The 25,754-nt window shown below is 48.5% G+C and overlaps 2 protein-coding genes across 5 annotated transcripts in view; one reads left to right on the top strand and one right to left on the bottom strand.

Moving 5' to 3' along the window:
* NIN (ninein) overlaps positions 1 to 14,099 on the bottom strand; it is a 94,301-nt gene extending 80,202 nt beyond the window's left edge. For 3 of the 4 annotated variants that reach the window (XR_012803810.1, XR_012803809.1, XM_075613826.1), the window contains exons 1-2: positions 13,950 to 14,098; positions 4,195 to 4,398 (exon numbers count right to left, since the gene is read on the bottom strand). Coding sequence is in view for 2 of the 4 variants with exons in the window: in XM_075613826.1 (XP_075469941.1) it covers positions 4,195 to 4,377 (183 nt within the window). In the remaining 2 variants the exon portion in view is untranslated. Of the gene's footprint in view, positions 1 to 4,194; positions 4,399 to 13,949 lie in introns of all 4 variants that reach the window. The other variant, XM_075613825.1, reaches the window with a different exon arrangement.
* Positions 14,100 to 14,779: 680 nt separating this feature from the next.
* The window catches only part of ABHD12B (abhydrolase domain containing 12B), a 33,277-nt gene continuing 22,302 nt past the window's right edge, over positions 14,780 to 25,754 (top strand). The window contains exon 1 of the mRNA XM_075615383.1: positions 14,780 to 15,022. The gene's annotated coding sequence lies outside the window, so the exon portion shown is untranslated. The remainder of the gene's footprint in view (positions 15,023 to 25,754) is intronic.

Below are 25,754 nucleotides of genomic sequence, written 5' to 3'. Positions count from 1 at the left end.
CTGCTAGGGTGTGAGGAGGCGGGTGTGTGGCGAGTGCAGGTGACAGCTGGTCAGTGATATTGTTGCGTAGGGGCAGGAGGCGGCAGGTGTGTGTCGAGTGTGTGGGGTGGGTGAGAGGCGGCGGGTGTGTGTCGAGTGTGGCAGGTCTGTTTAGTGCGTTGCGCGGCTGTGTGGCGCGGGGATGTGAGCGGTGGGCGGGTGAAAGGCAGAAGTGCGGGTGGGCGAAAGGCAGAGGCGGGAGGGCGGACGAAAGGCGTTGAAGGAGGGGAGGTGAGGTCGGAGGGGTGGTGGGGGGTGGTGAGGGGAGGTGAAGGGGGGCGGAGGGGAGGTCGGAGGGGAGGATGGGTGGTGAGGGGGGGGTGGTGGGGGATGGTGAAGGGGGGGCGGAGGGGAGGTGAAGGGGGGGCGGAGGGGAGGTGAAGGAGGGGTGAGGGGAGGTGAAGGGGGAGAGGTGAAGGGGGGGTGACGGGAGGTGGAGGGGGTTGCCGGGAGGTGAAGGGAGGGGGGGGGGTGACAGGAGGTGAAGGGAGGGGGGGGTGACAGGAGGGGGGTGACAGGAGGCGAAGGGGGGGTGGTGACAGGAGGTGAAGGGGGGGTGAAGGGAGGAAGGGAAGGGGGAGGTGGAGGAGAGGAAGGGGGAAGAGGGAGGTGGGGGAGGGGGGGAGGTGGGGGAAGAGGGAGGTGGGGGAGGGGGGGAGGTGGGGGAAAGGGTGAAGGGAGGGAGGTAAGGGTGAAGGGGGGAGGGGGAAAGGGGGTAAAGGTGGGGGAGGGGGAAAGGGGGGAAAGGTGGGGGAGGAGGGAAAGGGGGGAAGGGGGGAAAGAGGGGTGGAGGGGGGATGGGGAAAGGGGGGAGGTGGAGGAGGGGAAGTGGGGAGGTGAGGAGGGTAAGGGGGAGGTGAGGAGGGTAAGGGGGGAGGTGAGGAGGGTAAGGGGGGAGGTGAGGAGGGGAAGGGGGGAGGTGGAGGAGGGGAAGGGGGGAGGTGGAGGAAGGGAAGGGGGGAGGTGGAGGAAGGGAAGGGGGGAGGTGGAGGAGGGGAAGGGGGGAGGTGGAGGAGGGGAAGGGGGGAGGTGGAGGAGGGGAAGGGGGGAGGTGGAGGAGGGGAAGGGGGGAGATGGAGGAGGGGAAGGGGGAGATGGAGGAGGGGAAGGGGGGAGATGGAGGAGGGGAAGAGGGGGGAGGTGGTGGGAAGAGGGGGGAGGTGGTGGGAAGGTGGGAAGGTGGTGGGAGGTTGTAAGGGGGAGTGAAGGGAAGGTGAAGGGGGGTGAAGGTGGGGGTGAAGGTGGGGTGGAGGGGAGGTGAAGGGGGGGGGTGGAGGGGAGGGGTGGAGGGGAGGTTAAGGGGGGGGGGTGGAGGGGAGGTTAAGGGGGGGTGGAGGGGAGGTGAAGTGGAGGGGAAGTGTAGTGAGGGGTGGGTGAGGGGAGGTGGAGGGGGGGAAGGGGGGAGGTGGAGGAGGGGAAGGGGGGAGATGGAGGAGGGGAAGGGGGGAGATGGAGGAGGGGAAGGGGGGAGGTGGTGGGAAGAGGGGAAGAGGGGGGAGGTGGTGGGAAGGGGGGGAGGTGGGGGGAGGTGGTGGGAAGGGGGGGGAGGTGGGTGGGAAGGTGGGAAGGGGGGGAGGTGGGTGGGAAGGTGGGAAGGGGGGGGGGAGGTGGTGGGAAGGTGGGGAGGGTGGTGGAAAGGGGGGGGAGGTGGTGGGAAGAGGGGGGAGGTGGTGGGAAGGTGGGAAGGGGGGGAGGTGGTGGGAAGGTGGGAAGGGGGGGGGGTGGTGGGAAGGGGGGGGGAGGTGGTGGGAAGGTGGGAAGGGGGGGAGGGCGGTGGAAAGGGGGGGGAGGTGGTGGGAAGAGGGGGGAGGTGGTGGGAAGGTGGGAAGGGGGGGAGGTTGTAAGGGGGAGTGAAGGGAAGGTGAAGGGGGGGTGGAGGGGAGGTGAAGGGGGGGGTGGAGGGGAGGTGAAGGGGGGGGTGGAGGGGAGGTGAAGGGGGGGGGGGGTGGAGGGGAGGTGAAGGGGGGTGGAGGGGAGGTGAAGTGTAGTGAGGGGTGGTGGAGGGGTGGTGGAGGGGGGGTGGAGGGGATGTGGAAGGGAGGGGAAGTGTAGTGAGGGGTGGGTGAGGGGAGGTGAAGGCCGCTCACTCACCCGTCCGGCAGCTCCCACGTGGATCTGAGGCGGGAGGCAGCGTGTTGTGGCCGCTCCCCCGCTGACTGTAGCGGCGCCGGGGGGGGGGGGGGTGGAGGGGAAGTGAGTGAGGGGAGGTGATCACTCCGCTCCCCCGCTGACTGTAGCGGCGCCGGGGGGGGGTGGAGGGGAAGTGAGTGAGGGGAGGTGATCACTCCGCTCCCCCGCTGAGTGTAGCGGCGCCGGGGGGGGGTGGAGGGGAAGTGAGTGAGGGGAGGTGATCACTCCGCTCCCCCGCTGAGTGTAGCGGCGCGGGGGGGGGTGGAGGGGAAGTGAGTGAGGGGAGGTGATCACTCCGCTCCCCCGCTGACTGTAGCGGCGCCGGGGGGTGGGGGGTGGAGGGGAAGTGAGTGAGGGGAGGTGATCACTCCGCTCCCCCGCTGACTGTAGCGGCGCCGGGGGGGGGGGGTGGAGGGGAAGTGAGTGAGGGGAGGTGAAGGGGGGTGAGGGGACGTGAAGACCGCTCACTCATGCGTCCGGCCGCTCACTCACCCGTCCGGCAGCTCCCACGTGGAGGGGGGGGGGGGGGGGTGAAAGCGCGGGAAAAAGGGAGAGGCGGAGCCTCCGGGACCGGTGGGGAAGAGAGCGGGAGATGCTAACACTGTGACGTACGTGTGTGTGTGTGTGTGTGTGTGTGTGTGTGTGTGGTTTTTTTTTTTTTGTGGACCTTTGGCCCGTCACTCCGCCTCAGGCCAATGCGAGGTGTGGGGGGCGGGCCAAGGGGATTGCCGCTAGGGACACCGGACATCCAGGCAGGCAAACATACAGTGCTTTCACTAATATAGTATAAGATTTCATCATCTAGATTGAATGAGTGTTGAGCTCACTAATGATTATGGTTCTCTGCTCTACATCAGGGGTGGCGAACTCCAGTCATCAAGGGCCACCAACAGGTCAGGTCTTCAGGATATCCCTGCTTCAGTACAGGTGGTTCCATTAGTGGCTCAGTCAGAATGACTGAGCCACCTATGCTGAAGCAGGGATATCCTGAAAACTTGACCCGTTGGTGGCCCTTGAGGACTGGAGTTGGCCACCCCTGCTAGAGCAAGGCTGGACCGAGGAATTGAATGCAGTTGTGCAAGGTCTCCTCATTAATTATCTGCTAATTACTCAATATGTGCTGAAGTTCGCACGGCTCCTGTTAGTAACCTTTCATTCAATCTAAATAGAACTCGGATCCAAAACCCACGACATGCGAGTGCAACGCCTTCTAGTGCCAAATGTTAGCATAGTGCAGAATATAGCTTCGGTGCCAATACAATAGCACAGAGACATCCCATTATACCAGCACACCAGTGGTGCTGAAACCTCTCACCCTTCCAGCAATTAGATAGTCACTTAATCTATGTTAATTCCAGACATGCCTGCCGATGAGCAGCATTATACCACCACTAGGATCACTCATGACATTGCAAATGAATGTGCGTTCTCCTTGTACTAGACACAATAGGGTTATGGTGAGTGGCATCAAACCTTCCCTCCAGTCAAAGCACACTGGAGACAAAACATTTGCCTAAACATCTCAGAGAGGTTCCCCAAGCGTCACACAGCGTAAATATCAATATTCTTGGCATGGAGGTTCCCCTTTCTTTTTACAAGATTGCTCCGAGCTTTAGCTTGCAGTCAAGCATGCAGTTAGGAAGCAGTGAAACGGCAACCCATTCAGGATCAGTGTTGATATTTATCACCGAGGTTCCCAAATGTATCCTCTGTACCTTCAGCTACACCAGAGGAAAAGTCAATAAACCCGTAACCGCTCCTAAAAACCAGTAAGCATATAAATGGGATATTTATTGGGCTGTCCGAACACTGTGGTCTAGTTTAAGATTATAAATATAGGACGGGAAACCCTTGTTTAAGCCTAATCTGGTTGCTCTGCACTATAAACTAACCAAAACTCAGTAGGATTACAAAGGCTATAATATGCTCTTTCAGGAACAGTATCACGGAGAGTAGCACCCCCGCCCCATCTGACTTCCCTCCCCTTGTGTCACTACAGATTACGATCATGTGGTCATTCCTTACTCGGCCCAGAGGGTTGTCTTGAAGGAGAGCTTGCTGCAAGGTGGGAGCCACTTCCTCCAGCTGAAGCATGTGACAGAGATCCGTCAACTCTTCCTGCCCCAGAGACCCAGTGCCTGTGAAGTCAAAACTGTCAAACAGCTCCTTGAGACGAGCTTCATACTGGTCCTGCTCCGCTTCGTCCATCCCATAGCCCACCACACTCTCCTGGAACAGAGTAAAGAGGCAACATGGTCATTTATAGGTCTGATATAGTGTACACGTACATTGTACACTTCTACTATACACTCACTATTATAATACATTATATTATACAGACACACACTATGCACTTACTATTATATACTTCTACTATACACTCATTATATACTTATACTGTACTATACACACACACACACACACACACACACATACATTTCCGATTATAATAGTTACTATATTCTAATATATATCACACACATTATATACCGTAATCACTATTATATTCAATTATACACACACATCATTATGTACACACATATTAGAATACATTATACACTCAATATATTCTGATATATTAAACACACACTATACCATCACTATTATATTATAATAAATGATATTTTGAGTATACACACACACACACACACACACACACACACACACACACACACACACACACACATTATACACTTAGCTTTCAGGACCACAAAAGGTCCATTCTTTACGATTATTTTTAACCACATATTAGATATTAAGCTCTATATCAGAATACATAATACTTATATTAGGTACACATCATTATTATACAATAAATACAGTATCATTTGTATCTGAATTAAACCACAGCGCCGCTGTACTACTTCGATAAACCCGCTTCCTAGTCATCTTATATCTGTGGTTTCCATTTACAGAGGGAACACACAATGTTGCTTTCTTTAATGCCCTGATTGGGCCGGGGATATGAGTGATCGGAGAAAATTCACCCTGGCCGCCATGTTTAACAAGCCCGTCAGATATATTTGTATGTGTCTCTGTAACAGAAAGTGGCCGATGAGGTTTGTGAATCAGGCTTCGAGGGCAAAAAAAAAACGAAATACATTTCATAAGAATAGGAAATTCATTTTTTGTAATCAATTAGCCAGGCGGTTTATTCGTTAGATCCGTTGCTCGTATGACCCCGGCTCTTAAAACGACTGCAGACTTTGTGAAGGAGACATTCAATACGCTCAGGCCTCATGTAAAGAGGAGAGACATCAGTACTAAGCCCCCAGTCCATGCTCTTTTCAGTAGAAACAAAGATTGTAGTGTTTTAATGGTGTACTCCCCTGTACCCGTCCTAATGCAACAAGGACTTCGAGTTACATAATCTTTATCCTCCTTTTTGTGTCGAGAAAAATACAAACCCTACTTCAAATGCTTATCTGCCCGGCCGCAATCCCTTTTAGCAACCCAGATTGGATTTGCAATAAAGCATGTAACATCTCGCCTCACGTCTTCAATGTCTGCTTCGCTGCTCAAGATCCGTTTAATAGCGTTTCAAAAGGACACAGCAATTATTTCAGTGGAATATACAACACATTGGTTCAAGGATGCAGTAATAAGGCCGCATTATAAAACTATGCTTAATAAAAGAAAATCAGACGTCCCGTCACTGAGCCTTTCAACACCTTCTCTACAAATAATTATTGTATGTTAGATTCCCATATTTCAAGCATGTAACAGATTTGCAGTTTTACAACCACAGCCCCAGATCCAAAACAGCACAGCATCAAACTGCACAGAATATTGAACATATGTTGCTTTAATTGATAGCTGCCTGATACCTAAATATGACAATTTCTGGGGAAATTCATGAATTAAGTAGAAATAGCCATTATTGCAGAGTACTTGAGTATTAGGCTTGTTCTAAATGTGCTTGCGATTCCTCCGCCGTGCGCGGCAATCATAGTTGGCGGTGTTTGGCATCCGTTTGTATAGACGGGACGCGCGTGCACGGGCGTGAGCGGTGGCGCGGCAGACAGGAGAAAATATCATTTTAAAAAAAATTCCGTGCTGCTGCCGAGCCGCAGGCCAATCAGAGTGCGCCCTAACGCCGTCACGCCCCCTAGCCGCCCGCGTCACCGCCTGCAATATCTAAACAAAACGCGCGTGGCGCCGTGCGCACGCCCGCACTTTAGAACAGCCCTTAGGTGATCCCTTTTTCATTTGGTCTAACAGTAGATATTATAAGACAAGTGTTCGATAGTTTCTTCTCTTCCTCAGGTCAGCGATACTGATTTACAAAATATTCCATGAGCTTAACACATATGTAAAAAAAAACACAACAAACAAGAGAACCATTTTAGGCCGCGTCCATGCTGCCCGATCGCAAGCGCGAGACGGAGCGCTGTGACATCACAACTGCTTGCAGCAAGGGCGATTCCTGGCCTGCAAGGTTGCGCGATGGGCGTGGCGAGGGCGTGCGTGTCCGTGACCTCACGCGCACGCTTCGCCCTCATTGTCTGAACCGCGCACGTGAGCGGCCCATCGCGCGACAAGACAAAAAATGTGGTCTCTGCACGCATAGCGCCTGCTCACGTGCACGCAGTATGGACGCTCCAACGGATTTACATTGATTTGATTGTGCAGCTCACGCGCGAGCAGCATGGGAGAGGCGGAGATGGATTAAACAGACGCTGACCTTTGAACCCTAAGACAGGACAATACATGGATGAAAGGGACAGCGAGACACAGGCCCATACATCCATCAGCCGAAATTCACAAATATTTGTAGCATGTCCAGAAACTAACATTTCACATACTTTTCCAGAACAGACCAAAAGTGATCCATACGTTACAGGAGTTACACAGCACATACTGAACTACTTCATCAGGAGCAGGAATGAGCGTTAATAAGAAGGTAGTGTGGGACATGTTAAATCCTTTGCTGCCAGAGGGATCAGCACTGCAGCACTGAATGGGTTAAGTGGATCAGCCCCCATTAGGACGGAATAAGAGTGTACGCTCTCCGTTCAAACTCCTCTGATTACATTATGCTTGCATATACCAGCTCTCTGCCGGGAAGACATGAAAAACTGCCAAGAACTGCATTGCAATTAGCAATCACGATTAAGTCATTTCACTGAAATAGCTATAACCTTCTGTCGTCATTTGCCCTTATCTGCGCAGAACAAACGCAACCTTTTTTTTTTTTTTAATTATTATTTCTTCTTCTCGTATCAAAACCTCTAGATTTTGCTAATGTAATAATTATTGACAGAGAATAAACCCAGCCAGTGCTGGAGGTTAAATTCCACTGTTTGGTCCTTGAGATGTTAAGCGAGTTACTTTATATTCTTGCTGCCCAGGCGCCAATATTAAACTGTAACCTATTTTAAAGCAGAACTGGTACCGTGGGCGTAATCCAGAGCTGAACGGCACTATTTTGAGCTCCGGGGTTGCCCCGAGATATGGACCAGTAAAGTTACAAGCATTACATCCTGTTTTTTTTGTTGTTTTTTTAATAGAAAGTCGCAACCAATTGTGTTGCGACTTGTTACTGGCCAGAGATTAGGCGGCCATTTTGTTTCCCCTGGATGGTGATTTAAACCCAGTAACTTCACCGATAAGTATCTCAGAAAACTGGGGGAGGGTGGGGTGGGTTGTGGTTTAGATGCGGGTACCCATCCTATTAAAAAAAAATAAAGGGGCTATTTTAAACAGGAGCTCAAGGTACCCACGAAATCTCCATACACAGCGCACACACTACTGTAAAAATTGTAAACACACAATGGGATCTTTTACTACAGTACAGAGATGACAGTGTGTGTTACAACAGCTGATTGAAGGCATCTCCCCTCTGACAGTTTAACGTTTATTTTCTAGCTTCACCCTCCGTGTCTCAGAAACGGCGCTAGCGCCACGTGATTTCAAGCGTGGAGATAACGTGGTCCATAGGTATGCCCCCTGATGCCAGAATTAGAATATGCAGTACTCCTGTCTCAGCAACGGATCCCTGGAGTGGATCACAGGATCTGGGCACCACTCAGCGATCAAAGGTTTCAACTGCATGCCAGGGGTACTCAATTCCAGTCCTCAGACCCCCCCGCCCCCTCCCCAGAACTGGTCTGGTTTACTGGATATCCCAGCTTCAGCACAGGTTACTCACTGAGCCTCCTGTGCTGAAGCAGGGATATCCTGAAAACCTGACCAGTTGGTAGCCCTTGAGGACTGAGGACTAAAGTCGGCCACCATTGCTCAGGTCCCTCTGGCAGCCGAGGAGTTAAAAACGCAACAATAAATACAATTAAAACACACAAATGAATGGGGATTTTTTTGGGAAGATACCCATGTTGACGGCCATTCTTCAGATAAATAATAATATTAGCCGGGATTAGAAAGCTACAGGAGGGTTCTGCAGTGAGGGATCTGCAGTGAGGGATCTGACACAGAAGGATAAAGAAAAAAACCAAAAATGAACCAATTAAGTGGAACAGCAACTTCAAACCAGCGGGTTGTGGTCACTGCCAGCGACAGACGGATTCAGGTTCTCGGTGGCTGGAACCTGTCCATGCGCGCACATCGCAAAGGGGAAGGGCCGCGCCACCGTGTACAGTTTCACGCAAAATGGAAGAATTCCCCGAGCGACGTGATATTATAATATTCAAACAAACGGGATACTTTTTCACAGGTGGCGTTGTTTTTACAGCCTGCAATAGAGAGCGGTCAGGCATTCCTTGTTACAATTCTATCCCCGCATTTCTTCTATACGATGCCGACCATGCGCGTAGCACTGTACGTAGAATATTGCAGGCACGGGGAAGTCCCTGCCCCGGGGAGCACAAGGACATAAAGTGACTTGCCCAAAGTGTCAGGGAGGAGCAGTGTCCCCTGCGGAAAGATCAGTGTCATTGATATCGGTCACTGAGCCGCTCCTCCCGCTCTGAGAGGAAACGAATATTACATTTTATTCGCTTTTCTACCCTAAATGTTCTTTTAAAAGGTAATATTTTGGAAGATGAGAGAGACAGAGCGCGCGAGAGAGACAGAGCGCGCGAGAGAGACAGAGCGCGCGAGAGTGACAGAGATAGAGCGCGCGAGAGTGACAGAGATAGAGCGCGCGAGAGTGACAGAGATAGAGCGCGCGAGAGTGACAGAGATAGAGCGCGCGAGAGTGACAGAGATAGAGCGCGCGAGAGTGACAGAGATAGAGCGCGCGAGAGTGACAGTGATAGAGCGCGCGTGAGAGCGAGCGCGCGAGAGAGACAGAGCGCGCGAGAGAGACAGAGCGCGCGAGAGAGACAGAGCGCGCGAGAGAGACAGAGCGCGCGAGAGAGACAGAGCGCGCGAGAGAGACAGAGCGCGCGAGAGAGACAGAGCGCGAGAGAGAGACAGAGCGCGAGAGAGAGACAGAGCGCGCGAGAGAGACAGAGCGCGCGAGAGAGAGACAGACCGCGAGAGAGAGACAGACCGCGCGAGAGAGACAGACAGACAGAGTAAAGGATCAGTGACAATCATTAATGTACAAATCTCATTTTGAATTCAAAATGATGCATCAACATTGGCAGCAATAATGAGAGTGAATATAAGATCCTGTGTCTGTTTCTTGTCAGGAATCCCCGGGCTATTTACACAGCGCCTTCAAAATAAAACGGATATTTACACAAATATTTTGGTGACAATTCAGTAAAAAAAAATGGCTGGGCCTATTCCAGCACAATGGTTATAATATAAGTACTAAATGAGCCCTCGTGTTTAAAGCTAAATTATCTAAAGTGTTTTCACAACAAAGGAATCTATTATAAATGATCTACCCCCTTGGCAGAAAAGCATTAAACAAGCGCACAAACAGCTGTAAATGTATGCTAATCCCTTCGAATTAACAGTAGTTTTTGAATATTTAATACACTTCAGTATTTGAATTCTAATATACCAACAAGGAGTGCGAAAGTCTTTTCAATAAACATGCAGCAATCTCTGAATATGATTCAATAATTGCCATTTCAACAAAAATGTGGATCCATCAAACCACCATCAATTAAGCAAACGCCAAACTTCTCGATTAAATTCCAAAATATTTTAATTACAAGCTGGTTAAAATTGAATTTTCACATCTCGAAACGATTAAAACAAACAGTGATCATCGGAAAGTCTTTGCCTGACGATGTATTTATTTACAGAATCTTTGCATAAGACTATCCAAGAAAAGAAAGAGAGAGAATGATGGCATGACTGAGCAAGAATAGAAAGAAAAGAAAGTAAGAGTTTGCAGAACGCAAAAATCTAATATACTTAACCCGGGGGTACTCAACTCCAGTCCTCAAGAAAGACCCCCTCCAGCAGGTCTTCAGGCTATCCCTGCTTCAGCACAGGTGACTCAAAACCAGTCCCTTCTTCAACGCAGATGGCTCAATCAGTGGCTCAGGTCAAAGACTGACACACTTGCACTGAGGCAGGGATATCCGGAAAACCTGTCCTGTTAGGGAGGGGGGGGGGCCTTGAGGACTGGAGTTGAGAACACCCCCCCCCCCCGACTTAACCCCTGCAGTGCCAGGGGGCTAGCAACACCCAATCATCCTATAATAGAGGATAAATATAAAGCAACACAGTCAACACAAAACCCCAATATGACATAGTAATTGTCCTTGTTTTATGGAGGCTTATTTGCAGTATTCATACTATGCATACAAATCTATAATAGGAGGCCCAGCAGGAGGTACATTGTTTCAAAGTTGCATCCAACCAGTGTGTGTTATTAAAGCACAATTATGGTTATTTCATGTATCTGAACACAATGAACGCGTTACCTGCACCACTCAGACAGCCTGACAGCCGTCACACATTGCCTGGCCTCTTACTTTTGGATGCTATACAAAGCAGCATGTGTTGCCCGGCTGTGTCTATGGGGAATCTCTTCTCTCCATGTAATCCTTTATTGCTTTGTTTTCACTGCATTTATCTGGCCGAGACCATCCAGAGAGGGAAAATGATGTGGTATGAAATAGTGTCAGTGGTGGTGCAGGGCAGATAATGCAGTGTATGGAAGTGGTGGCAACTAGAATGGCAATTCTGCCATGGAAAACGCCGTGTTCATTTGGGATTGTAATTTGGGCCATGGTTGTTTGCTGCAGAGACAAAGCAAAGCATCATTCCCCCTAGCAACTGAGGTGTGTTGTCAGCCACAACATGTCCATTAGCACTAACACAAACACTGCTCACCCTACCTGCGGTATTGTGGATACAAACACAGGCAGGGAGACCAATACTTAACATGATCACATAGCATGTTTTTACGCCCAGCGCACTAACCCTTTCACTGCTAGAGGAATGCATATTTGCTCTCGCTAATATTATTTATGTATTGATCGTATGTAAAGAAGTACCCCCGTCATACCTAGACAGATACCAGATCTTACTATGATTATATATACACACCACATAAGAGTCAGTACCCCTTACAACTGCAGCTATATTCATGTACTGTACTAAACCTCAACGCGCTAACCCATGCATTGCTACAGACCAGGGGTGGGCAACTCCAGTCCTCAAGGGCCATCAACAGGTCAGGTTTTCAGGATATCCCTGCTTCAACACAGGTGGTATCCTGAAAACCTCACCTGTTGACGGCCCTTGAGGACTGGAGTTGCCCACCCGTGTGTTTCATTATACGTGTGGCAGACGTCACCGCTCCGTTAACGCAATGGGTTGTGTCAACGCTGGCGCCGTATTTCACAGCGTCCCTGCCGAAAACAACGGGTAAGGAGAGAACTATTAGGTCTGGGAGTAAGTTACCCCCAACATTATCCAACAGCCCTTGAGTGCAGTTAATTGGGATCTTGGGGAGATCCTGTGATCTCCCCCTTCTTTGTGTTTGGGTAAGGAGAGAATGAACGTTATCTAGCGGGTTATTGTGTTGGTTATTTCGCCTGAATGGGGGGGTAATATCCGCTACATCTGTAATTAATGAGTAACTCCTTGACTCAGCTAGGTCTTTAGCATGATTCACAGAACTACAAACTGATCATGTCAAAAGCAAGCAGCCTCCGCCGTCAGACATGCAGATAAGCAACTACAACCATTATCTTTTTTTTGTAAATGACCGCATACTCTAACCATTATACATAAAGTATATAGACATACATACATATAGCCTCTTGCCTGCAACGTGGACTGACATTAGCAAAAAAGATTGCGTATGTAGCACACTAAAGACTTGAAAACATAGATGAATGAGTTATCAGTGGTACCTCTTGGAGATAATCACATCAGTCCAATTATGTCCAAAAACCTAGAACACAAAGTGTAGAGAAATACTAGATCCTTTATTTCCAACATATCGCTTTATAATGTAACATGGATTTACAAAAGCAGCCTAAAGCAATGCTGTGCAGCAATGAGTTTAATGCTTGGTATTAGGTGGGTGCTATGTTGGGGGACAGGAGTTGAAGATAAACGGCTTTCATTTTTACATTCAGACCTCTGGAGTATTCATAGGGCCGATAATGGGGAAACGCAGGTTACACGATTAGTGTTAATAAAATAAACATTTCTGAGTTGCAGGAACTTCATCCACAAGTCCAGACAACAAGCAGCACAAGTGATAACCAAGCACATGCAAGCCCTTCCCAGAGTGAAATCAGCAGCTAGCAGCTCCCCAGGCACTGAGCTGACATCAGCCCACAGAGGATCTCATGAGCTGATAATCCAGCACTGCAGTTTATAAACTGAAAGTATCCAGAATATGGATCCGGGTGCATCAATACCATTTCACCCTCTGCAATGCTGGATGAAGTTTGGACACTAAACCCTTATGCAGTAAACCCCGGGGTGGGCAACTTCAGTCCTCAAGGGCCACCAACAGGTCAGGTTTGCAGGAACCCTCTGCTTCAGCATAGGTGGCTCAGTCTTTCGACTGATTGAGGCACCTGTGCTGAAGCAGGGATATCCTGAAAACCTGCCCTGTTGGTGGCCCTTGAGGACTGGAGTTGCCCACCCCGGGGTTAACCTCTTGCTTGCTGGATGGATTACACAGCCTATGTCCAGGTCTACTTTACTGCTACGGAAATTTGCAGGGTATCCTTCCTAACCGCTTAACTGCCAAATAGGCTGGCAGGATGTTCAATATAACAATCTAACACATGTATTGTGCTTTACCAAGGAAAGAAAAAAACAACAACCATTCACTGACTGAGGGGTCTGCAAATCAGGGATTCAATTCTACATTTAACCCCTACACTGCCAGAAAGCTCAGTCATCGGGTTTCCTTTAGCCCTTGCATTACCAGGGGGGCTCTACAAAACCAAGCCCCCATTGTGCATTTAACCCTGGCATTACCAGAGTGTTTTGCAACCTGGCATTACCAGAGGTCTCCACAACACCATACAACCGTTATGCATTTAACCCCTGCATTACCAGAGGTCTCCACAACACCAAGCCCCCCCCCCGTATGCATTTAACCCCTGCATTACCAGGGGGCTTTGCAACACCAAGCCCCCATTGTGCATGTAACCCCAGTGCCACTCATTTTAAACCCGAGTGACCCGAAAACACGTTGCTCAAATATGCATGACCCCTTCACATTACCGACCCCCACCCCCTCTCCGCAAGTGAAACCCCTCACTCGCCGCCGGAGGAGCCACCGCAGAGGGGGGCTGGATTGTGCATTTAAGGGGTTACAACCCGGCCCCCATCCGATGTGTTTCCGCCGCATGATCTTGGGGAAATATACCGAATAAATAAGCCGGAGTACGAGTGCAGAATGACCTCCCCCCCCCCCCCCGGGACCGTTAGCCACATACCCAGCGCGTTACTGTGTATCCGGGGATCTCCTCTCATCACAGCCCCGGGTGCAGCGGAGCCCAACCTCAGCGCATCCTCAGGGTCTGAGGGGGGCAGCGGGTGAGTGGTCCCTGGGAGGGGGGGGGCAGCGGGTGAGTGGTCCCTGGGAGGGGGGGGGCAGCGGGTGAGGGGTCCCTGGGAGGGGGGGGGGCAGCGGGTGAGGGGTCCCTGGGAGGGGGGGGGGCAGCGGGTGAGGGGTCCCTGGGAGGGGGGGGGCAGCGGGTGAGGGGTCCCTGGGAGGGGGGGGGGGCAGCGGGTGAGGGGTCCCTGGGAGGGGGGGGGGGCAGCGGGTGAGGGGTCCCTGGGAGGGGGGGGGGCAGCGGATGAGGGGTCCCTGGGAGGGGGGGGCAGCGGGTGAGAGGTCCCTGGGAGGGGGGGGGGCAGCGGGTGAGAGGTCCCTGGGAGGGGGGGGGGGCAGCGGATGAGGGGTCCCTGGGAGGGGGGGGGGGCAGCGGTTGAGGGGTCCCTGGGAGGAAGGGGGGGCAGCGGGTGAGGGGTCCCTGGGAGGGAGGGGGGGCAGCGGTTGAAGGGTCCCTGGGAGGGGGGGGCAGCGGGTGAGGGGTCCCTGGGAGGGGGGGCAGCGGCTGAGGGATCCCTGGGAGGGGGGCAGCGGATGAGGGGTCCCTGGGAGGGGGGCAGCGGGTGAGGTATCCCTGGGAGGGGGGCAGCGGATGAGGGGTCCCTGGGAGGGGGGGCAGATGCTGTGAGTAGGTGGAAGGTTCCTGGAGCCCCCGGCTCTGCTCTGTGTGTGTGAGAGAGAGAGGAGGTTTGAATGGAGGAGGAAAGGGAGGGGAGAGGGAGAGAGAGGAGGAGGAGACCCTGACGTCTCAACACGAAGAGATGTGAAACAGACAAGGGCCAAAGATCTCATCCCCAGCAAACTCCCCCCAGAGGCAGCAGACAGGACAGGCAGCAGACAGGACAGGGAGCAGACAGGACAGGGAGCAGCCCTGCAACATGGTGCCTGGAGCCAGCAGCCTGTGTGCTCACTGAGACAGCAGGGCATCTGGGCGCTGACAGCTGCGTGAGAAGGGTAGGGGACTTCATCTAAATATGTGTCTGTTTAACAAATCATGTTACTGAGGGTGTGACCGTAGTATATATTTATTTATAAAGTGTGTTACCAGGAAGTAATACATTGAGAGTTACCTCTCGTTTTCAAGCATAGATGACAAATAATACATGGTTACAAATACATAGTTACATTCAGTGAGCAGGGTTATACATTATATATAATGTGTATGTGAGGGTAGGGAAACCTGGCATGCATATTAAAGGATAAGCCTGCTGGTTGCCCCTACCTGTCAAGATGGCGACCGAGGTGCCCGTTAAGTTGCCCATTTTAGGTAGCCAAAATGGCTGCCCAGCACGTTGTTCTTTGTTTCCCATCGAAAAAACGTTTATTCCCACGTATGTTTTACTGTGTGTATGTTGTTAGACTTCCTTGTGTGTTGAGCCCGTAATTCACTTAGCGAGGCCAGCATGCAATGAATGCCTGGGCTAGTGTTTTGTTCAGGGCTTGGTGCAGAGGTTGGGAACACTGGGGGAGTGGGGGAGTGGACACATGTTGGAGGAGCACATACTCCAAGAGCAGAGCTATTGTTCGTCCCTGACAGTGAGGTGCCTATCCCTATGGGAAGTATAGAGCTGACACTGGAACCAAGGCCTGGGTCATGGAAGCATTGGATTGATCCCCATTGGTCAGTTCGAATTTCCCACTCTCCTTAAGCCCTCTTCTGTTTCCTGTACTCAAGCACTGTCACCACACATGGCTCTGATTGGTCCGTCTTGGATGAGCCCTCTTCCTCTGATTGGCCCAGTGAAGAAAATCTCGTCGCTGATTGGTCGGCACCCCGTTTTCCATGTTTTAAGATGTGGCCGGCAAAGTAAATAAGCAGATGCCAACTAGAGCTCCAGTTGTTCATGGTTAGGCTCGGTGTCCGAGACTAACTGGAAATACGAACGGAGAACCGAGAGACTATCATCCCAAACGACTGGAATATTCTGAGGAGGACAGAACATGTAGACATCCCGGGTACGTTCGTTCCAGCAGTGCCCAGCATTTAGTGAGCTCGGAGGCCCATGTAACCCCCTGTTTTGGTGAGTTGAGACTGTATTTGTGTATTGTGTTGCTCCTGTTGGATCCGGCCCAAATAAGCCTAGTTTATGTAACTCCTCTGTCATGTCTGGTGGTTCGATCCCGGTATAATCGTCTGGACTCCCGTAACAGTGTAGTTTAACCACAGCAGCTACGTTTCGGTCCCTAATGTGACCTTTTACAAGATATATAGCAGTGGGACGAACATATCGCAAGAAGAAATGACTATCAATGGGCAAAGCTGATACTCTATTGTATTCCAAGATGATGACCAAAAGTAAGATGGGGGGATGAAATGTGTTGAAGCAGCGTGCAGAAGAGCAGCTTCTTACCGCCGTTTGGCAAAGTACCCTGCGTGGTACGAAACGCGTCAGAGCGGTTTTGGATCCATGTGTGTTTTTTTCCGATTTTTCAATAAACCTCATTTTTTTCTGAGATTGCGGTCAGCGTTTCACGCCCAGGTTAGCAGTGCACGGCCCTCCTCGCCGTATTCTTACCGCCGCAACAGGAAGATCATTGAGGAGGCCTTCATCCCACCGTGGATCGACAAGGGCTAAAGATGTATTAATCAGCATGTGTCCCCATTGGGAGATCACCAAATTAATACAGAGAGGTAGGAGTTATATTTAACTCGTTCTCTGCCAGAGGGGCCTGCAATACATTTTGGGTTAACCGGTACAGTCCCAAGAGCTGAAAGGGTTGAAACATACATAATTAAATATTGCAATGCATCCCTAAAGATAATTAGAATTAATTTAGTGTAAATATTGTACTTGTTTGCCTCTGTCATCAGAGCAACATAAAAGTACCGGGAGTATGTGTAAGTTTAAATATAATATACATGTATATAGCACTGACAGTGTACGCATGCACTGAGTCACTGATTGAGCCACCTGTGCTGAAGCAGGGATATCCTGAAAACATGACCTGTTGGGGCCCTTTGTGGACTGGAGGCGCCCACTCCAGTGCTAGTCTCACAGCTCAGGAACTGCTGCTATAGATGGAGCCGTCTGCTCTCCTAACATCACACATAATATATGGATACCAGCCACCACCAGCTTGTGTATCCGTCGGGGACAACAGCATGTGGACACTTAGAGAACAATAAGAAGGGAGGCGCGCTACTGAAAATATGCATCTTTAGGAACTGAAGTCCTAGGGGTTTGAGTATGATGTATAGGAACCAGCCACAGTGAGCTTGTGCATCCATTGAGATATCAGCATATGGGCAGCTATAGCAAAGTAAGCAGGGAGAAGGAATGATCATTAAGACAGGCAATTGAAGATTGCACTGTGCCTGGAGTTTGGGCTGTGTCTGGGGATGTGGTGGGTAGTCAAAGCCATTTACAGGATAATAAGTGCAAGGCCTCGTATACCAGAGATACCTAAACAGCAAGTCCCCCTGTATGGGTATTGATGGCACAAGGAGGTCCCCGGAACAGTATTGCCCTATTTTCAGCTCTGGGGACCCCCTTGTAGCCAAGAAACTTACCGCTCAAGATAGAGCAGGAGTGGCCAACTCCAGTCATCACGGGCTACCAGCAAGTCAGGTGTTCGGAATATGCTGCTTCAGCACAGGTGGCTCAATCAGTGGCTCACTCACACTCCTATAGACTTCTGGAGGGAATTTTCGCTTTAAATGGGCGTTAGAAAGTGACAATTTCTGCCAATATTTAATGCAGATTGAAGGGGTCACAGGTGGGCCCCACAGGGCAGGCTGCCCACCATGGCTTGGAGTTAAGTGAAATGTCTGAGATATTTGGAGCGGTTTCCTATTCAGCCATGAACTCTGAGACAGATATTTTGGGCCAAAGATCACCACTTGTTATGTTGGTTAACAACGCTTCGATTGCAATACTGTTTGTCGTGCTTTAAATTAGCCAGCGTTAGAGACTGCGAACAGGTACAAGGATCGTCCTACCCAGAAAAACACTCGCCTTTGAAATGGACGCACAGCAGCCTAGTGAATTGTCGCTTCATATAATACGTCTGTGGGTACGTTACCAGCATGAGACAATATGTTTGCTGTAGAATGTACATTTGTAATTAGACACATCGGAGGAGAAGAAGGTAGGCAGTTTGGTTTGTAGCATGCCATTGTCATGATATTTAAGGCATCTCCCACATTGTGTAGCTGTTGAATAGCCACATGCGTAAATCTTACCCTGTTTGAAGGGATGTGCCAGTGAAAGTTGTAAAGAGCCATGACAATCGAACATAACGCATATAATAGGCTCGATCAGGAAACTGTGAGCGCGTGCTCCTCAAGGCATGGGTAAGGAGCGGTGTATTCTGACCCGGGTAACACTGTAGTCAGACGACTGGAGTGATCATAGTTTGTGGGACAGCTAGATCTTTGGCCACTCGATATAGACAAGGGGTTCTCAACTCCAGTCTTCAAGACCCCCCCACCTCCCCCCAACTGGTCAGGTTTTAAGAATATCCCAGCTTCAGCACAGGTGACTCAGTCTTTGACTGATGCACTGATAGAGCCACCTGTACTGAAGCTAGGATATCCTTAAAACCAGACCTGTTGGGGGCATCTTGAGGACTGGAGTTGAGAACCCCTGCTATAGAACAACCTCTGTCGTAGAACAGAGGTGTGGCCTTGTGTATCAGAACAAGGTGAGGGTACACACCCCGGAGGAGCCCGCACAGCATCATCTTATTATTTCTGATTGGATGGCATCATATTGCTCTTTTAATTCCCCAGCAATTCTCTCCTCAGTTTGGGATTTCCTATGGCCATTTGCTGAGTTGATATCAGGCTGGTGTACCTCTTGTCCCATGCGCTGGGTTGATATCAGGCTGGTGTACCTCTTGTCCCATGCGCTGGGTTGATATCAGGCTGGTGTACCTCTTGTCCCATGCGCCGGGTTGATATCAGGCTGGTGTACCTCTTGTCCCATGCGCTGGGTTGATATCAGGCTGGTGTACCTCTTGTCCCATGCGCTGGGTTGCATTGATAGCCTATTTGACTGTAAACCTTGGTCGGGCGCCTGTGTTGGGTGGTCTCCTCTCCCCGTAGGTTTATTATAACTATGACCATTATGTCTGTCATCGGTATTATCTGAAAGGTGTTTGGGATCCATTGTCTCATTGGGATGTTCCTATACTATCATATTGCATAACTATTCTTAAATCATTCTCAGAATCATTCCTATAGGGGTTGGTTCGCATCTTGGGGATTATGTTGCTTCACTTTGATGTTCTTAGGCCATCTTTAGATGTATCAATTTAAGTAATGTCTCCCCCCCATTTTTTTGATATATTCTTAAACTTTTCTCTGAGTTTTTCCCACGGGGGTCTTTTTGTGCTATTCTTCCCTGTTCGGTGATGTAGACTCATTGGTTTAGTTTAGGACACTGCATATAGGATTATGGGGTGTATGGACCTTCTCCATTATGGGATCTGGGGACATGAGGAGTATGTTGTGACTCTTCATGCTTCTCTCTTTCGCTTTTTATGAGAAACGGAGATGAAACGCCCTGTGAGATGGGCTGACTATCACCATGACAACAAGCATGGCGTCCGTAGAGAGAGAAAGGACACCTTTCCGAGCTGGATATGCGGGGCTGAGAAACCCTTTGTGCTGCCCGCATGTCTAGAGAAAATGGCTGCTGGGGGAGGAGAGGGGCAGGGGACAAGGGAAATTGTGTTCAAGGGCAGAGATCGGGCCAGGGGGCCATCTACCCAAAGACCGGGGCCTTTGGCTGCCTCCCCCCACTGCCAGAGCAGCGCCGCCTAGTGGGAGATATGCTGTCAGCCGGGGAAGCAGTTGCAGAGTCCCTCTGGTAGGCGCTACTCCCATTGGCCAGTTTAGATTTCCCTCCATGGTCCTTTAACTCAAACTGTAAAGCGGGAAATTTGAACTTGCTTTGTGATCCAGGACTGTAACTCAGACAGGGAAGGGGAGAGCAGGACTTTCAGTGGGAGATGTGAAAGAGCTCTCCCGTGTACAGCACCAGCATGGTCCGGACAGTCTCCATCCCCACAGGAGTGGAAGTGGAACCCGGCTAAGCCGTGGAAGTGGCAGCTGGCACCACGGTAGCTAGGATCTCCCCTGCATTCCATGTGTTGGTGAGTGTAAGCTCTGCTTGGGATTTTGTGCTCTGTTTGCTGGCACCGGCTAGAATAAATACTGTTTATTGAACTGCTTTGTCTCGTTGGTGCCTTGATCCCGGTGATAAGTTCTGGTCGTCCGTGACAGTGATGCTGGTTCGATTTTTCTTATATGAGCCAGAGGACTTCTTATTAGGGAAGTACAGTATCAGGAGGTGAGAATGGGCTTGAAGAAGGGTCTTGGTGCTCAAAACGTACCCCCCCATCATTGTATATTTTCTTATATTATCTCACATTAGACATCTACGAATATTAGTGCTTAATTGAGGTTGTTAGGTTCTGGTATTAGATTCTTTCTTGTTTATTTTTTTATCTTCTCGTGTCCTATCTCTGTATACATTTTTGTGTGTAGTGAAATTCTAATGGAATATTGAGACACGGTATAATATTACAATTGTGTTTGTGACATCAAATTGATTAATAAGAGCTTGTATTCTCTGTATCTCTGCTTCTGAGCAATTTACTTCTATTGAGAGTACTGTGGGTAACATTATATTAGATTATTTCCCTGAGAATAGGGAGAGATTCACTCACGTGCACCTTATCAAAACACTCGGATTTTGTGTTATGTGGTGCTGTCTGATCGAATATATTTTCTCATATAATATGCACACTCTGCAGGCCTCATAGCAGCAACATATTATGTACATCAGACACTGATTGATCTCCTCTTGCTCTTGCAAAGACAGGCAGGATACTGGCTCAAATCAAGGTCAACAGCAGATTATAAGCACATGATGGCTCCTGGGAGTTTCCCATTGCACTCATTAAAGCTGGTCTCATTGTGCACTGCACATCTCTGTCTGCAGTTTGCTTGTGTGGTGTGTGTTTGAGAGGAAGAGGCTTTGTTTTTGAGCAGTACTCCTGCTCAATTTTTAAAACACAGACCCAGAGGATTCTTGCAAACAAGCACACGTCTCCTGTATCATTCACACGACCTCTTCTAATTGCACTCAGCTGTATGTCGCAGCTTATGCAGCTTAACCTGGGAAAGGACATGTCTATCTAATGGATAAAAACATAGACATCTGGGATCCTCAATATGGCTTTGTTTGTCCTCCGTGAAGTATGGCGTTGGAGTAGACGAACGTAACAATCCTGACATGTTAATCGCAGAATGGAGCCTATCCTCAAGACTATTTCAATCATGCTAGGTTTGCCTTCTTATGCACTAAGGGGCCTATGCAGAGAGCAACGGTTAAATTTTTTTGGAGATTTGAAACACTTTGCCATATAATGGCGCGAATGTATCTCCATATGTAGGAAGGAAGGATAAGTAGCAATATCACCATGCAGGAATATGTAGAGTTGAAAACCGCGTGATTAGCGCGGTAGAAAACTGCTTTGACAAAACCGGATATTGCTGGTTATGTTCCCTATCGCCGCTCACATGCACTTTCTTGCCAACTTTTGTTGGCGTGCATACTTGGAGAACATCTCTCCATGTTTTTGGCGACATGAGCCGGGAAAAGATGTTCGGCCCTTCCTGCATACGGCGGTTTGAAATACAGATGAAATGTAGGTTCGCGCCAACCGCGCGGCGCGTTTTTAAAACAAAAAAAAAAATTGGCGCTTTCCTCTCTTTTCCCCTCTTTCGCGCCATTTCATGCATTTCTGTTGAAAAATGTCCCTGCAGCCTGGCGATATACAGCGCCTCGCTGCTCTCTGCATGAGGCCCTAAATGCTTGCAGTGGGGCTCAAGTCCAGTCTTCAAGACCCCTCCCTGCCAACAGTTCAGGTTTTCAGTATATCCCAGCTTCAGTAGACTATGATAAATAACCCTAGTTTTCAGCGTTTTCAGTTTTTTTGTTTGTTAAAAAAAAATAAAAAAAATTGGGATTTGTGTTAGTTAGAGCGTGACACAGATCCCCCAATGCGCGAGACTCGTGCCAGTGTCCAGAAATGACTAAATGATACTGAGCATTACTACACATTAGTGCATACACTTCAGTGGGCTAAGAGGTGCTCTACGGTTTAACAGCATTTAGTAAATTGGGCCTAAGACACTCATTCATTAATGAAGGCACAAAAAGAACCTGCTCTGCTGTGGTTTCTATATTACATTGCTCGGAATACTTACGGGGAGATGTAACGGGGATAATCACACTAAAAAGAACATGAAAAAGATCCCTGTTTGTTGCATTGTAACAAATCCCCACATTCATTAACACCAACCATGGGTGGCCAACTCTAGTCCTCAAGGGCCACCAACAGGTCCGGTTTTAAGGATATCCCTGTTTCAGCACAGGTGGCCTCAGTCAAAGGCTGAGCAACTGATTTAGCCACCTGTGCTAAGCAGGGATATCCTGAAAACCTGACCTGTTGGTAGCTCTTGAGGACTGGAGTTGGCCACTTTTATACTAGAATCTCTTTACTGTACAATGAGAGAGAGGGAGGGAGGGAGAGAGAATAGTTAAATTATGGTGGGTAATAAAAGTGACAAAAACCCTCCACAGCAAAGCATATAGCAAATGGAAATATTACTGTATGCTCATTTGCATGTCTTAGACAGGTGTGCAACCCTGTCTTTCACCATTATCACACAGCACTTCCAGTGCAGCAAGGGATTCTGGGAAATGACATGCAAATGGACACACCTTTTGCTTCAAAACCATTTTTAACACTGTGTCCATTTGCATGTCATTTCCCAGAATCCCTTGCTGCAGTGGAAGTGCTGTGTGCTGTGTGATAATGGTGAAAGGCGGGGTTGCAGACCTGTCTAAGACATGCAAATGAACATACAGTAATATTTCCATTTGATATATATATATATATATATATATATATATATATATATATATATATATATATATATATATATAATACACACACACTTAAATAGAGTATAAAACTATTTATAGTGCAAAGAGTGATTATTGGTACATGTTGGTTAAATTGAACCTCTCTTTAGATGGCTCTCTGCTGCCCTCCCATGTTCAGTTGGAGTTGCACATGGTAAATGAGTGTGTTTGCTTATAAGCAAATGTATCACTTTATGAGATTAGTGTTTGCATAGGAGACTGCAGCACATAATGATCAACCCATCTGGAACCAAAGGGTTGAATGCTATTAAGCCTGATACTCTTATACTACCACTAGTTTAGGAACATTTAATCCCCATTTAAAAGAATAGAGTTCAAATCTTGCTGAGCACGGGAAAGGCGGTTTCACAACGTGTTAAATATGTTGCAGGTGAGATTTTTGTCTCACTTTTAAATTGTTCAGAGTGTGATTTTTGTTTTGCTACATTTTACTTTCATATTAAGGTAAAATCACTCATACCTAAGTTTAAATGTACAATGTAATCACTTGCTCTGGGCTAGAAGAGATAAACATTTTACTAGTGTCACATCTCACTGTAGCAAATCCTCATGATCATTAAGAGATATTTGATACATTTTTAAAACTAGAGTTTTGGTTAAGATGCTAAAATAAATACACTTTCGTGATTCGATTGAGCCACCTGTGCTGAAGCAGGGATATCCTTAAAACCTGACCTGTTGGTGGCCCTTGAGTACTGGAGTTGGCTGTGCCTGATATAGATATTTACATAGTTACATAGTAGATGAGGCTGAAAAAAGACCTATGTATCAAGTTCAACCCATGCTAAATGTAGACGACAGATACTTTATCCTATATTTGTATTTACAGTGTATTGATCTAGAGGAAGGCAAACAAAAATCAGTAAAACATTATCCAATGCTGTCTCATAAGGGGAAAATAAATTCCTTCCTGACTCCAAATAACGGCAATCTGATTACTCCCTGGATCAACATCCTTCCCATGTTTACTTATTTGGTATACACCTGTATACCTTTCCTTTCCAAACATATGTCCAACCTATTGTATCTGCTGTCACAGCCTTCATGGGTAATGCATGCCACATTGTAACTGCCCTTACTGCAAGGAACCCATTCCTTTGACACCCTGGATGAGTTTAGTGTTAATCGGCTGTCTTTAAAAAAAATTTTTAAAAAAATACTTCTTATAGTGAGAGATTCTGGAAAAGATCAATCCTTTGCATGAGCTAATGGTTAGAGGAATAATGGAAACTAATCGGGTAACACGTGCCTATAATACACACAGACGTCTTACGTGATATGTTCATCCTCAAATTGTATTAATATTCAATGGGCAGAACAGTAAGCCACTCTAGGAGTAAATGGATTGAGATGTTATTTCCAAATCCTAATTTAAACCCCTTGCTGCTAGCGAGGGTTTAATATGTCTGAATACATAGGGGGTTATGTATTAACGTTTTCTAGTTGCAAACCTACTGTATTTTTTTCTTCTTCTCTGAATCAGTTTTTTTTGGTATCAGAATCGCCACAGTTTAGCAACCAGGAGACATGACATATTAAAGGGGCAGTCCAAGGGGTGATTTAAAAATAAAAAATAAAACATAGGATTGAAGCACGGGGTTCTCTGGAGCTGACCCCCATTAATTTCAGCTCTGGGGAACCCCTGCTTCCAGAGATACAGACCTCCGTAGGGGGTGCTGGTAGCAGCTCCGTCTGAGCTAGCTGGGCTTTAAAGATTAAAGCTCCCGCATCATGCGGACCAATAGGAAGCCGAACCCGATGATGTCACAGCTTTCTATTGGCCCACAGGACGCGGGAGCTTTAAACCTCTGCCATTACGTGATCCCTACCTGCACCCCATACGGAGGCCTATATCTCCGAAAGCAGGGGGTGCCTAGAGCTGAAATGAATGGGGTTCAGCTATGAAGACCACCTGTTTCCATCCTATGTTAAAAATTAAAAAAAACGCATGCTTGGATTGCCTCTTTAAACCCATGTCCTCGCCCTGCTCCAGACTATCAGAGGCAGAGGTTGCTTTTTATTGCTTTGCAGCCTTTTCTCTGTATAGAGATAAGATGCAGGAATTCGTGGATGGCGGTGCAACTGCCTTGGAAAGAAGCGTGGGACCAAAGATTGCAGGATACTGGGTACAAAAGTTTATTGGCACATAAAAAACAGCACAGCAAGCACTCTGGTCCCACGCTTGTTTCCAAGGCAGTTACACCGCCATCCACGAATTCCTGCATCTTATACTCCTTCGGTCGCTCAACAGCACCTGGACCTCCAGCAAATTATTCATGTGAGTCTATCCTATTTACTGCATTATTGTACCTTTAGCCAGTGACACACATACAAGATATACCTATTCCAAAGGTTAGTGGGAGTCCACACAGAGTGGCTTTTAAGGGTCTGCAAGTGATATTACTGATTGGAAGGTCTGATTTCAAGCATGCTGTTTGTTTCTGGAAAGACAATTGTGATATAAGGACATTTCTATACATGGACGTTCCCTGTGAGCATTGCATAGGAGTTAATTCTCCTATGCTATCACTCTGTATAGAGATAAGACCTTAAAGCTGCAGCCTGTGCTGAGTGCCGTGTTTGTGCTGTTGTTGCAGCTGAGCTCACTTTAAAAGATCTCTTCTTACCCTTTCTGACGCGTTTGACATTTTATTGATAAAATCAGCCCCCTTTGCCCTGGACATGTAAGCGTTTGAAATATTCAGGTTCTCCCGGGCTGGGAT

This window comes from Ascaphus truei, chromosome 9 (assembly GCF_040206685.1).
Source record: "Ascaphus truei isolate aAscTru1 chromosome 9, aAscTru1.hap1, whole genome shotgun sequence".
Classification (NCBI taxonomy): Eukaryota; Metazoa; Chordata; class Amphibia; order Anura; family Ascaphidae; genus Ascaphus; species Ascaphus truei.
The sequence above is the reverse complement of the archived record's forward strand: the minus strand, read 5'-3'. Positions and strand labels throughout refer to the sequence as shown.